Here is a 13,984-nt window from a genome sequence, read left to right as displayed (position 1 = left end):
CTATCCATGGACATGAAAGTGAAAGTGTGTGTTGCTCAGTTATGTCCAGCTCTTTGAAATTCCATGGACTGTAGCCTGCCAGGCTCTTCTGTCCATAGAATCCTCCAGGCAAGAATACTGGAGTGAGTAGCCATTCCCTTCTCCAGGATTATTATCCATAGTATATATTAACCAAGGCAACAAATAAATCTCCCAAGGTCAGGATTCAAACTTCAGTGTGTCTGATTTTAAATCACATTTTTTATTATAATACACTACCCCCCAGTAAAAAAAAGCTGCCTTCATTTGATTTTTATTCATTGAATCTTTATTTGTACAAGCTACTGCTGTGCTAGGTTCAGGATTTATACTGAGATGTGTAAGACCTAATTTTATGTAAACAGCTACATAGGCAACTGTGATATGAGGTAGAAGGTGATACGTCTCGTAATTAATGAACAAATGAAGGACTCTGAGGTTCACAGGTGGGTGACGTCACATCTAATTGCTTCAAATGGTCAAAGGCGTCCTGAAGGAGGGGGTATCTGAATGGAGCCCGAGGGCTGCAGTTCCTGCTGCATATACTGTGGGCTACACTTGAGATCTAGATCTTAGTGATTATTACTTTCTCTTACCATTCGTGTGCCTCATTGTTTGCTGTCTTACAATCTGTTGCTGTTCTTCAGAACTGAAAGGAGAAATAACTAGAGAAACACCTTGAATACCAGAGAGAAAAAATCAACTACTCTCAGACTCCGTGGATTTCTTTCATTTTCTCATTTGAGTGGATATAGCATAGTGTTTGGAGAAGGCAATGGCACCCCACTCCAGTACCCTTGCCTGGAAAATCCCATGGACGAAGGAGCCTGGTGGGCTTCAGTCCATGGGGTTGCTAAGAGTCGGATATGACCGAGCCAACTTCACTTTCACTTTTCACTTTCCTGCATTGGAGAAGGAAATGGCAACCCACTTCAGTGTTCTTGTCTGGAGAATCCCAGGGACGGGGGAGCCTGGTGGGCTGCCGTCTGTGGGGTCACGCAGAGTCGGACACGACTGAAGAGACGCAGCAGCAGCAGCAACATAGTGTTTAAAAGCCTAACTCCTATCCACTACTTAACCTAATAGCTGTGCAATTTGGGGAAGTTAAACTTCTGTAGGCCTCAGTTCTTCCTGTTATAAAATGAGGGTAATATATGCCTCATAGATAGTTTTTCTGTGGAATTAATGGGATTCTGTATATATGTAAAGTGTTTAGCTGGGTGCTTAGAGCCTAAGTACCTAATAATGAATGATAGTCATAATTAATAGATGCTCTATCCATCGAAGCAGATAGATATGGCCAAAAAAATGTAAGGAAGAGAGGTAGACGTTTGTCTGCAACGTCAGAACATTGATACTGGTTCTGAATTCAAGAGCTGGCAATTCTGACTTGAGAGCGCCTCAGAATTAATGTGGAAACGCAGCTGCAGTTACGGAAGGTGTAATAGTGGCAAGACCTCCAGCCAGCTGAGAGGGGCTAAGAAGGTTTTCATCTAGAACCATTGTTTTTATCTTCTTAGTGCCCTAGATAGTTGCCCAAGTTGTAATTATTCCAGTACTTCTTTCTTAGGTAAAACAGTTCCTCAGGAAAGACGGTGACGGTGGAGTCTTAGTAGACCTTACCTCTCAGTGACAAAAATATTCAGTTTTACTCAGCCATGAATTTTCTGGAGAACTCTACTATGAATATTTTTATGCTTTGGTTGAATTTTAGTTACTGCAGCTGAAGGACTGGGATGATCTATAATAAAGTATTTCTCGATCAGAAATACTCAGGAAAAAAAAGTTTCTTGGGTTACATGGGGTAACTGTTGTCTCTAAATTATTAATATAAACATTCACTGTTAAATAATGTGGAGAAAAAACTACTGTCAAATTTGCCTTTAGTGTCTGTGTTTTTCAGGCCCACTGAGAAAAACATAAACTTGACTATAGGTTGTGTGTAACTAAGGGGTTGGCTGGCCTGTCTATTTTTAGTCATCACATGACAAACTAGGTCTAAGCTAAAGAGCAATGTAGGTTAGGCAAGGAAGTTCTTTCCATTGTATTTCTCCTTGGAAAAAAATTTTTTGTCTCATAGTAATCAGGTAAGGGTATAAATTTGTGGAAATGAAACATCTGTAGATGTAAATGTTAATGTTTGCCTTTTTATTTACTTAGAAGTGTCTTTTAAAAAAGAAATCATTTTAAAAGATGGAACTATAGACTCAAATTTAAAAATATTAGGGTATGTTTACAAATCAGTCGTTCAGTATTATCAATATCTGCCATGGTTTAAGGACCACTTCATGCCCTGATTAAATTAGAATCTGCAGGGGCCCCATACTCCTTACAGACTATGAGATCTGAAATAAAATTTTTGCACTTATCTAAGCAGATGGACTGAATTCATTTGAATATAGTATTTTTGATTCTTTAAAGACAATGTAACTTTAGAATCAGAATGGGTTAAACTTGATTACTATAGCATGAGGAAACAGATGGGAGGTGTTGAGGGAACCAATATGAGAAAACCTAAGTTTACAGCCCGTTAGTTTTAAAGAAATGTACTGTGTAGGTATTGCTCTTAATGGAGCTGGGTTTGAGGCTCTTGCCAAGCACTTGCCTTTCTGTATCAGCAAACAGACACCTCAGGGTCCAGCACTACATCTGGGACCTGTGTACATGAGGGACTGCTCCCAACCAGCTTGCACCGTGACCTGGCCTGAAGCTCTTTGAATGAGGAATGTTGAGATTAAGATTTAAAATAATGGTAGGACCTATTTAAAATTACAGATGCACAATAGAACTACTCATGGTAGAGAGATTGAACTGACCGTTCCAGGCTGTTGGTGCAGACAAGGGTGTGCTCCTTGCTCTTCGTGAAAATAGTATGATACCTAGTTACACTCCTTTTGTTTTTCATCAAAATACTTTTCAGCTTTTGCTCGTGTTTAATAAAATGGGGTTTTAGTTAACTAACTGTAGTCCATATGCACAAAGGCAAATTATAGATCAGCTTTTCATAATTTACCTGGCAGGTGGTACCTTCTTTTTAAAACCTAGTGCTGTGTGTGTTGATTTTCCTTTGCTTTTAATAGGTTAAAAGAAAATCCATTTTGTAATGATGCATGACTCATTCAGTGCTCATTGTCTTCCCACTGATTTTTTTTTTTTTTTTTTTTTTTTTTTGCCTTGAGCCAGCAAGAAAAATCTTACATGAGAGGAGGGAGATAGAGTTGAGGAATACAGTACTTAAATACTGTTGCTTGATTCTCATTGGTTCTCTCCTTTCTTACGGTGACCAGTCTAATCAGCCTTCCTTGCCAAGTCCCTCCCCTCCCCCACCCTCTGCCAGGGGCTTCCCAGGGTGTCAGTTGCTTGAAACTGACTGCAGGCAGGATGTAGGCATCTCTCCTTCAGAATGGACATTAATACATTGACTAGAAAAGAAAGCATTTAGAAATGTATCATTTGTCAAAATTGCATGGCTCTTTAAAAAGGATAGAGAAATGCTGAATGTTTTGTGTGTTGGCATCGACTCTTTATTTCTGTTCAGACTTTTAAGTTTTCAGAAGCTTAAATATAGAGCCCTTTAAAAAAAAAAAAAGGGAAGAAAGAAGAATTTTTCTGGCTAGTGGACCTCTTTTTAAGAAGTGCTTCATCACCCTCCTCCACCTCTCCGTGCTGTTTCTCTGCAGCTCTCTGTAGGGTAGGGCTCTGTGCTGGCTGGAAGAATGCTCATTTGTTAGCTGAATAGAGTTCATCGACAGACATAGATCAATATAGGTTTGCTTTATTTCCTGTGAATTCCAAAATGCCATCCAAAGAGTCTTGGTCGGGTAGGAAAACTAATAGAGCTACAGTTCACAAATCAAAACAAGAGGGCCGTCAGCAAGATTTATTGATAGCAGCCTTGGGAATGAAACTGGGTTCTCAAAAGTCGTCTGTGACAATCTGGCAACCTCTGAAACTCTTTGCTTATTCGCAGTTGACATCACTTGTTAGAAGAGCAACTCTGAAAGAAAACGAACAAATTCCAAAATATGAAAAGGTCCACAATTTCAAGGTAAGAATATTTATTTTTAACCTTTTCTTATAAGAAAGGAAATGCACATTACTTGAAATATACAATTTTAAAAGTATGTCTTTTTAAAACTAGGATGACTGGACTAAACTGTTCTTGCTATTCAGGGAATGAAGATGTTTTAAGCATGATTTTTTTTTTAAGGAATAGCTGAGTAAAGCTGATAGAATCCAACCCCATTTTCTCTAGTGCTGATTTAGTATTCTGTTTGATCAGTGTATACTCAATGGTAAAAGTCTTGACTGATATTTAAAAGGTCTCAATTAATAATGATCTTGGCATTATTATTTGTGATGCAGATATGTCTAACCACCTTTGTGGGATGTTTTGTGAGAGGATTAGATCTTATCTCCTTTCGTTTCTGGTAAAAAGCTTTGGCTATAAGAAGCATGTGCTGTTGGCATCTGGATTGAGCAGATGGTGTCCATTTCCCATAGTTTCTGTCTTTTCTCCTCTGCTGATGAATTGCCCATGATGAGAGGAGGATGGCTACCGTGGGACTGTTAGGCTGCTGACACTTAGCAGCTTCTCTTCACTTTGAGTATTTTCTTTCACCTTGCATATGTGTATATATGTATAGTTTTTTAATTATTATGTTACTGTGTTTTACCAACTGTACTTTAATCATTTTTTATCAAAATGTGTGTGTAGATTCAAACTATGTGTAGATCTTGCCTGCATTTATAACATGATACAAGACCTTGAAGTTCAGTCCTTTGTAACCTAATTTGGAGAACATATGTGAGATTGTATGTGGGAGACCCAATTACACGTCATGGGTAACTGCACTAGCATTTCTATAGTAACCGCCCAATAGTTATACAACTTTATAATGAAGTTCCTGAGATAAGAATACTGTTAGTGTAGACAAAATGGCATTAGTTTTGGTGTTAGGGGGTATCTGTTTTCAGAAGATGATAAACTGAAGACCCTGCTCTTCCATTTGTTTATTAATTTATTCAGCAGATAGAATGCACCAAGCTCCAAATTTGCAATTTATCCTCATTTTTAACATTAGCATTAATTTTACTAAATGCCAAATACCCAGCCTCCAGCAGCTCAGCTTTTTCCATAGTGAAAAAGATTTTTATGAACTTCAGATTATCTGGGGATAAAGGATACATTCCAGAATGCATGGGCTGTGTAATGATTGCCAATGTTTCAAGGTAAACCAAGTAGTGTTTTCTTTTCTCTCTTTCAACGTTATTAAAGACTTGACCTTTCAACCAGTCTTTGATGTAAAATGAAATTGAGACCACTGGTGTAAAACGTATCCAGTCTTAACTGCCTCTTCTGTTTATGACCTGAACAGTCCCTCTAGGTACTGGGCCTCAGTGTCTTGTGTGATGTGCCACCTGGTCTTACAGGATTTTTATCAGGAAAATGATCCCAAATATATCCTTTTGCAAGTATCAAATTGTGTACGTTTGGTCTCAAAAATAGCCATTTCAGTTCCTAAGCAGGAAATTATGTGAACTCTTTCAAAATGGCTGAGATTTTAAAATATATCCCTCTGGTATGTTAAGCAGAAACAGATTGACCTGTTAAGGATGCCGTTTTAGTGCTAAGTTCATTGTACATGCTTTCTGTCAATATTGACAAAAAGCAAAGGGTAGATCTGTTCAAGAATTTCATAAACAAGCACATTCTTTCATTTTTTGGGTTCTGTCTTCCAGTAATTTCTCAGTTTCAATTTAACATGTGACTTTAATGAGCAGATTTTGCATAGCCAGAAAGTGCTGACTGTGGGACCAATTGTGACTTATAGCTCGGTACCAGTACTGTTAAAATTCTAGGGGTTTTTTTGCTTGTTTGTTTATAAAGAGCATATTAAAAAGTAGAAGTCTGCTTCCCTTTCTGGAGCTAAAAAATTAAAGTGAGCTTGGACTCACTGTTTTTTTAAAAAAAGTAAAGTATTTATGCTCAGAAAGAGCTCATGTTGGACAGTGGATTGCATTACATATATTTTAGAGTTGCTAATAAGGTCAAAAGTCTCAAAATTTGACTCTTTCCATTGAAATTACTCTGTTTCTTAAAAAATGTTTCTGCGGGGTCACGTTATAAAAACGAGAAGGTGGAGGGGGCATACTTGACTTCCAGGGACATCCCTAAAAGAATTCAGAGTCTGAGGCTGGAGCAGTGCTCTCCCACACAAATGCTCACTTAGAAGGTCACTGCCTGTGATATATAAGTATGTCCAGCTCAGAGATTTATTGTCGGGAAAGTCCTGATCATTTACATACTGATAATCATTCATGTGGCCCTGCCATTGACTGTTTTTTTGTTGCTGAAAGTGTACTCTGCTGAACCACCAACCCACTCACCAAAGCCTCACTTCAGTGTGGTTTTCTTTTTTGCCTCTTGAACTGCCTTGTTATATAACATTGCTCTGTGGTGTGGAACAGCTGTCAGATCTCATTTCAGAAGGTGAAGCCACGAGTATCTTGTACCTTTGGTGAAACCCCCCCAACCCCCCACAAAAAATTCAACTGGGCCTAACTCCATATTCTAGGCAGGTGTTTGTGTCTTGTTATTGTGTTGTTTATAATAAAAGAGAAAAAAACAAGAAGGCTTCCTATTTTGCTGTGTTACATAACACAGTCCCCGTCCATTATTACTTACAAGGAAGGATTTGATAAAGAATCTTATCACAAGAAAGATAGTTATTTTTCTTAGGGAGGTCATCATTTAAAAATAAATATACCACATCCTTTAAAAATGATTATCCTGTAAAGTTGTCAATATATATTAAGGTGAAAATAATTCTAACTGTCTCCTGGGTCAACCTCTCATTTTAAGAACTGCCCCTATCCTAACACAACAGAGACAGCGAGTGCATAAGTGCAAATTTCTTAAACCGACTTAAAAACTAAGCAAAACAAAACCAACTCAGCCATAAAAGTCAGACACAGGCACCCCACCAGCAGTGACTATATCCTACATCTGAGGCTCTCCAGATTGAATGATAACTCAGATCCAGTCCTTGCCCTTAGGAACTTGCTTGTTACTTGTGTGACCCTGGGCAGGTTGCTTCATCTCTCTAAACCTCTGGTTCTACGTGAGAAAAGTTGAATTCCTGATATGTGTAGGTACATGATAACCACTATTCCTGTTATTACAAATTACCCCAAGTGGATATTTTTTCTGAATCCATACCAAGACTGTTTCTTGCCCAGTAGCAGAGATCTTGATGCAGTTGAGAACCCTGGCATGATTGTGGTGCTAAAGAAAGCTCTTGCTTCTTTCGTAGCTCCCAGGCATAGTTATGTAAGAGCAGTGCATTTTCACGCACCACAGAATACAGTGAAATCTTCTGTATTTCTTTTTATTTGCTTCAAAGTATTCAATGTTCCATTTGGTATGTTTAATTCAAATAGCTCTATAAGACAAAATCAAGATTACATATAATGTAGTAATAATAGAGAACTGGCTACTTGGGCAAATTAAAAGAAACATGAAGGATTATAGATACTTTTTAAATTTTTATTTTTTATTAGAATATAGTTGATTAACAATGTTGTGTTAGTTTCAGGTATACAGCAAAGTGATTCAGTTATACCTGCATCTATTCTTTTTCAAATTCTTTTTTCATTTAGGTTATTGCAGAGTGTTAAGCAGAGTTCCCTGTGCTATATAGTAGGTCCTTGTTGGTTATCTATTTTAAATATAGTAGTGTGTACATGTCAATCCCAAACTTCCAATCTATCCCTCCCACACCCCATAACCATAAGTTTGCTCTTTGTCTGAATGAGTTTGTTTTGTAAATTAGTTCATTTGTATTATTTTTCTTAGATTCCACATGTAAATGATATCCTATGATAATTGCCTTTTTCTGTCTGGCTTACTTCACATAGTATTATAATCTCCAGGTCCGTTTGTGTTGCTGCAGATGACAGTATTTCCTTCTTTTTAATGGTTGCATATTAATTCCATTGTGTATATGCACCACATCTTCTTTATCCATTCGTCTATTGATGGACATCTAGGTTGCTTCCATGTCTTGGTTATTGTATACAGTGCTGCAGCGAATATTGGGGTGCATGTATCCTTGCAAACCATATTTTTCTCTAGATATATGCTGAGGAGTGGGATTGCAGGATCATATGGTAGTTCTATTTTTAGTTTCTTAAGGAACCTCCATACTGTTCTCCAGTGTCTGTACCAGTTTACATTCCTACCAGCAGTGTATATGAGGGTTCCCTTTTTACGCACTCTTTCCATTTATTGTTTGTAGACTTTTTTGATGACGGCCATTCTGAATGGTATGAGGTGATAGCTCATTGTAGTTTTGATTTGCATCGTCTAATAAATTAGCAGTGTTGAGCATCTTTTCATGAGCCTCTTGACCATCTGTATGTCTTCTTTGGAGGAATGTCTACTTAGGTCTTCTGCCCATTTTTTAAATTGAATTGCTTATTTTTTTATATTGAGCTGTATGAGCTGTTTGTATATTTTGGAAATTAATGCCCCAGTCACATCATTTGCAAATTTTTTCTCCTGTTCTGTGGGTTATCTTTTTGTTTATGGTTTCCTTTGCTTTGCAAAAGCTTTGGAGTTTAATTAGGTCCCTTTTGTCTATTCTTGTTTTTCCATTAACCTAGGAGATGGATCAAAAAAAGATACTGCTTCATTTCATGTCGAAGAGTGTTCTGCCTATATTTTCCTCTAAGAACGTGCATTTTTCCATCTGTTTGTGTCATCTTCAGTTTCTTTCATCAGTGGCTTACAGTTTATGGAGTATAGGTCTTTTGCCTCCTTATAGTTTTCAGAATACAGTTAGATTTATTCCTAGGTATTTTATTCTATTTGATGTGATGTTAAATGGGATTGTTTCCTTATTTCTTTCTGATCTTTCATTGTTAGTGTATAGAAATGCAACAGATTTCTGTGTATTTATTTTGTATCCTGCAACTTTACCAAATTCATTGATGAGTTCTGGTAATTTTCTGGTAGCATCTTTAGGATTTTCTATATATAGTACCATGTCATCAGCAAACAGTGACAGTTTTACTTTTTTTCCAGTTTGGATTCCCTTTATTTATTTTCCTTCTTTGATTGTCAGGGATAGGACTTTCAAAACTATGTTGAAAAGTGGTGAGAGCCGATATCCTTGTTTTCTACTAATCTTAAAGGAAATGCTTTCAGCTTTTCACCATTGAGAATGATATTAGCTATAGGTTTGTGATATATAGCCTTTATTATTTTGAGGTATGTTCCCTCTGTGCCCACTTTCTGGAGAGTTTTTATCATAAATGGGTGTTGACTTTTGTCAAAAGCCTTTTCTGCGTCTATTGATTTGATCATATCGTTTTCTTCAGTTTGTTGATGTGGTATTATCACATTGATTCACAAATCATCCTCATCCTTGTACGCCTGGGCTAAATCTCACTTGATCGTGCTGTGTGATCCTTTTAATGTACTGTTGGACTTGGATTGCTAGTATTATATTGAGGATTTTTGCATCTATGTTCATCAGTGATATTGGCCTATAAGTTTCCTTTTTGAGTGTTATGTTTGTCTGGTTTCGATATCAGGGTGATGGTGGCCTCATAGAATGAGGTTGGGAATATTCCTTCCTCTGCAGTTTCTTGGAACATCTCAGAAGGATAGGTGTTAACTCTTTAAGTGTTTGATAGAATTCACCTGTGAAGCCATCTCATCCTGGACTTTTGTTTCTTGGGGTCTTTTAAATCACAGTTTCAGTATTTGTGATTGGTCTGTTCATATTTTCTGTTTCTTCCTGAGTCAGTCTTAGGAGATTATACCTTTCTAAAAATTTGTTCTTCTGGCTTGTCCATTTTATTGGCTGGCATATAGTTGCTTGTAGTAGTTTCTTATGATCCTTTGTATTTCTGTGATGTCCATTGAAACTTTTTTTTTTCCATTTCTAATTTTATTGATTTGATCCCTCTTCCTTTTTTTTTTTCTTGGTGAGTCTAGCTAAAGGTTTATCAGTTTTGTTTATCTTTTCAAAGAACTAGCTTTTAATTTCATTGATCTTTTATTTCTTTATAATTTCTTTTCTTCTACTAACTTTAGTGCGGGGGCAGGGGGGTTGTTCTTTTTTGTCTCGTTGCTCTTAGTGTAAGGTTAGGTTGTGTATTTGTGATTTTTCTTGTTTCCTGAGGTAAGACTGTATTGCTGTTATACACTTCCCTCTTAGAACTGCTTTTGCTGTCTCCCATAGGTTTTGGATGGCCGTGCTTTTTTGTTTTCATTTGTCTCTAGGCGTTTTTTGGTTTCCTCTTTGATTTCTTCAGTGATCCATTGACTGTTTAGTAGCATATTGTTTAGCCTCCACAAGTGTGTGTTTTTTACATTTTTTCCCCCTTCAGTTGATTTCTAATCTCATAGTGTTGTGGTAGGAAAAGGTGCTTGATATGATCTTTAATCTTAAATTTATCAAGGCTCACTTTGTGGTCCAGTGTGTGATTTGCCCAGAATATTCCATGTGTACTGAAGAATGTATATTCTGCTGCTTTTGGGTAGAATGCCCTATCAATATCAAGTCCATCTGGTCTAATGTGTCATTTAAAGCCTGTGTTTTCTTATTGATCTTCTGTCTGGATATCTGTCCATTGATGAAACTGAGGTGTTAAAGTCTTCCCCTCACTCTTATTGTGCTGCTGTCGATTTCTCCTTTTATGGTTGTTACCATTTGCCTTATATATTGAAGTGCTCCTGAGTGTATATGTATTTAAAATTGTTATATCTTCTTCTTGGATTGATCCCTTGATCTTTATGGTGTCCTTCCCTGTCTCTTGTAACAATCTTTAAAGTCTATTTTGTTCTGAGTATTGCTAGTCCAGCTTTCTTTTGATTTCTATTTGCATGGAATACCTTTTCCATCCCCTCACTTTCAGTCTCTGTGTGTCCCTATATCTGAAATGGTTCTCTTATAGACAGCATATATATGAGTCCTGTTTTTGTATCCATTTAGCCAGCCTATGTCTTTGGTTGGAGCATTTAATCCATTTACATTTAAGGTAGTTATTGAAATATATTGGGTTGGCCCAAAAGTTCATTCCTAGTTTCCATAAGATCTTATGGAAAAGCATGAGCAAAATTTTAGGCCAACTCATATGTTCCTTTTGTCATTCTTTTTTTTTTTTTAATCAAAGGATACTTGCTTTACAGAATTGTGTTGATTTCTTCCAGACTTTAATATGAATCAGCCATAAGTATACATATGTCTCCTCCCTCTTAAACCGTCCACCCACTCCCCTCCCAGACCCACCCCTCTAGATTGTTGCAGAGCTCAGCGCAGGTTTGAGTTCCAAGTCATACAGCAAATTCCCATTGCCTATTGCCATTCTTAATTATTTTGGATTTGGTTTTGTAGACGTTTTTTCTTCCCTTCTTCTTTTGCTCTCTTATGACTTGATAACTAACTTTAGCGTTGTGTTTGGATTCCTTTTTTGTTTTTGTGTATCTAGTGTAGATTTTCAGTTTGCAGTTACCATGAGGTTTTGATACAGCAGTCTGTATAGAAACAAGATTGTTTTAAGTTGCTGGTCTTTTAATTTCAAATGCATTTCCAATGTCCTGCATTTGTGCTCTCCTCTCCTCACAGTTGCTGGTTTTGATATATTTGTGTGCAGATAATTTCTTTCCCTTACTATGTGTTTGCCTTTACCAGTGAGCTTTTCCATTTGTAATTTTTCATTTCTAGTTGTGGCCTTTTCTGCCTAGAAAAGTAGTAAGTTCCTTTAGCGTTTGTTGCAAAGCTGGTCTGGTGGTGCTGAATTCTATCTTTTGCTTGTCTGTAAAGCTTTTGATTTCTCCATCAAATCTGAACAAGAGCCTTGGTGGATAGAGTATTCTTGGTGGTAGCTTCTTTCCTTTCATCACTTTAAATATCTCATGCCATTCCCTTCTGGCCTCCAGAGTTTCTGCTGAGAAATCAGCTGATAACTTACAAGAGAACTCCCATAATGTTATTTGTTGCTTTTCCCTTGTTGCTTTTAATGTTCTTTGTCTTTTTGTCAATTTGATTACTATATGTCTTGGTGTGTTCTTCCTTGGGTTTATCCTGTATGAGACTCTGTGCTTCTTGGACTCAGCCGATCTCACAGCATTTATTAAAAAACTGTTTCATGTTAAAGACTTAGATATAAGCCCTGAAACCAAAAATCTAGAAGATGAAAACGTAGAGGAAAATGTTTTTGACATTGGTTTTGGCATTGATTATTTACATATAGCCCCAAAAGCACAGATAGCAAAAGCAAAAAATAAGTAGAAACTTTTGCACAGTAAAGGTAACAGTCAACAGAGTGAAACGCAACCTATGGATTAAGAAGACATTGACATTTGCAAATCATGTATCTGGCAAGAGGTTAATATCCAGACTATATAGGGACGTCATACCAAAAAACTCATTTCAGAAATGAGGAAAGGACCTGAAAAGACCTTTCTCAAAAGATAGACAAATGGTCAACAGCTGTATGAAGAGGTGCTCAGCATCACCAGTCATCAGGGAAATACAAATCAAAACAAGATATATCATCTCATACCTGTTAGAATGTCTGTTGTCAAAAAGACAAATAACCAGTGTAGGAGAGGGTGTAAAGGAACCCCTTATGCACTGTTGATGGGAATGTAAATTGTTAGTGTATTACGACCCAGCAGCAGGTTGCCTTTTCACTCTGTTGATTTCTCTTGCTGTGCAGAAGATTGTTAGATATAGTCTCACTTGCCTATTTTTTGCTCTTGTTCTTTTCAGATTTGGCAAGGGATTTGGAAGTTTGTCTTTCTTGGAGACTATTAGTGGAATTTCTTAGGAGTCTTGTTTCTTTTATGGGATTAAAAAACAAAGTATTAGTAATTTAGCATTTGGGGAGAACTTTGCAAGTTTGTTTTCACTAGGAGGCTGTTAGTGAAACACATTAGGGGTATACTTTGTCTTTTATGAAATTAAAAACCAAATAATTTAGAAACAAAACAAGCTTTTAAGATGTTAAGGTTGCCACTTTTAAACACCTTGAGGAGGAGCGTGGCACTCTTTCTCTGTCACCAGAACCTATCCTAGTTCTTATTTTCAACCAGTATCCTAATTTGAGACCCTCTGTCAGGGAGCTGCATCTAATGCAGTATTAATTATTTCCGTCCTGTCTGTCTGTGCTGTTGACAATGTTTTAGATAACATGGTTTCTCCAAAATGTTTCCTAAAGTGGAGAATCAGCCTGGCATATGACTCTCAACACAGTAACAAGTTAAGGATGTAAATCCTTAGGAAGAACACACAATTTTGAAAAGTCACCTCCTCTAGAATTCTTTTCTCTTAGTACTTTGGTTTTTGTCCACACAGTAATTTAATCTCCAAGGATCTGGGACGTGTTCATGCTTTATAGGCAACTTGTCATAGTCGTTTGTGTCATATATCCATCCCCCTCACCCCCAGAGTTAACTTAGGATTAAGTCTTATTTCTGTTCCTGTGTAATATTTCATATATCTGTTTTCTACAACCTTGACACATTATACTTTTCTTCATTTTCTTTGTGGCCTACTATATCAACATTCCTTGGGAGACAGTCTAATAGTGAAGCCTATTGTGGCTTTAACAAAATAATCAAAGTTTATGCTTGAGGAATATGTACATGTCATAACATCTTCTCTCTATCTCAGTACAATTATTACCCTTATTAGTTAGCAGTCATTATTCTTATGTAACAGTATATAGCCCAAAATATCATTGCCCAAAGGGCAGAGAGAACAGACACATAGACACCAAAAGAAATGGAATAGAAATCTAGCAAAGATCTTTTTAAGTGAAGAGATCACATGCAGGTATTGATTTTTCTTGCTTAGATATTTTACCACAGCACTACTGATGGCTGAGAAACCACTACAGATTATTTTCCAACAAATAACATACCAATAGCTTTTTTTTTTTCAGGCTT

At 37.0% G+C, this 13,984-nt stretch overlaps 1 protein-coding gene across 3 annotated transcripts in view; it reads left to right on the top strand.

Moving 5' to 3' along the window:
• The window catches only part of CHN1 (chimerin 1), a 208,509-nt gene that overhangs the window by 155,451 nt on the left and 39,074 nt on the right, over positions 1–13,984 (top strand). For all 3 annotated transcript variants that reach the window (XM_018064906.1, XM_018064912.1, XM_018064919.1), the window contains one exon: positions 3,989–4,066. In XM_018064906.1, coding sequence (XP_017920395.1) covers positions 3,989–4,066 — 78 coding nt within the window. The remainder of the gene's footprint in view (positions 1–3,988; positions 4,067–13,984) is intronic.

Source organism: Capra hircus, chromosome 2, assembly GCF_001704415.2.
Source record: "Capra hircus breed San Clemente chromosome 2, ASM170441v1, whole genome shotgun sequence".
Lineage (NCBI taxonomy): Eukaryota > Metazoa > Chordata > Mammalia > Artiodactyla > Bovidae > Capra > Capra hircus.
The sequence above is the reverse complement of the archived record's forward strand: the minus strand, read 5'-3'. Positions and strand labels throughout refer to the sequence as shown.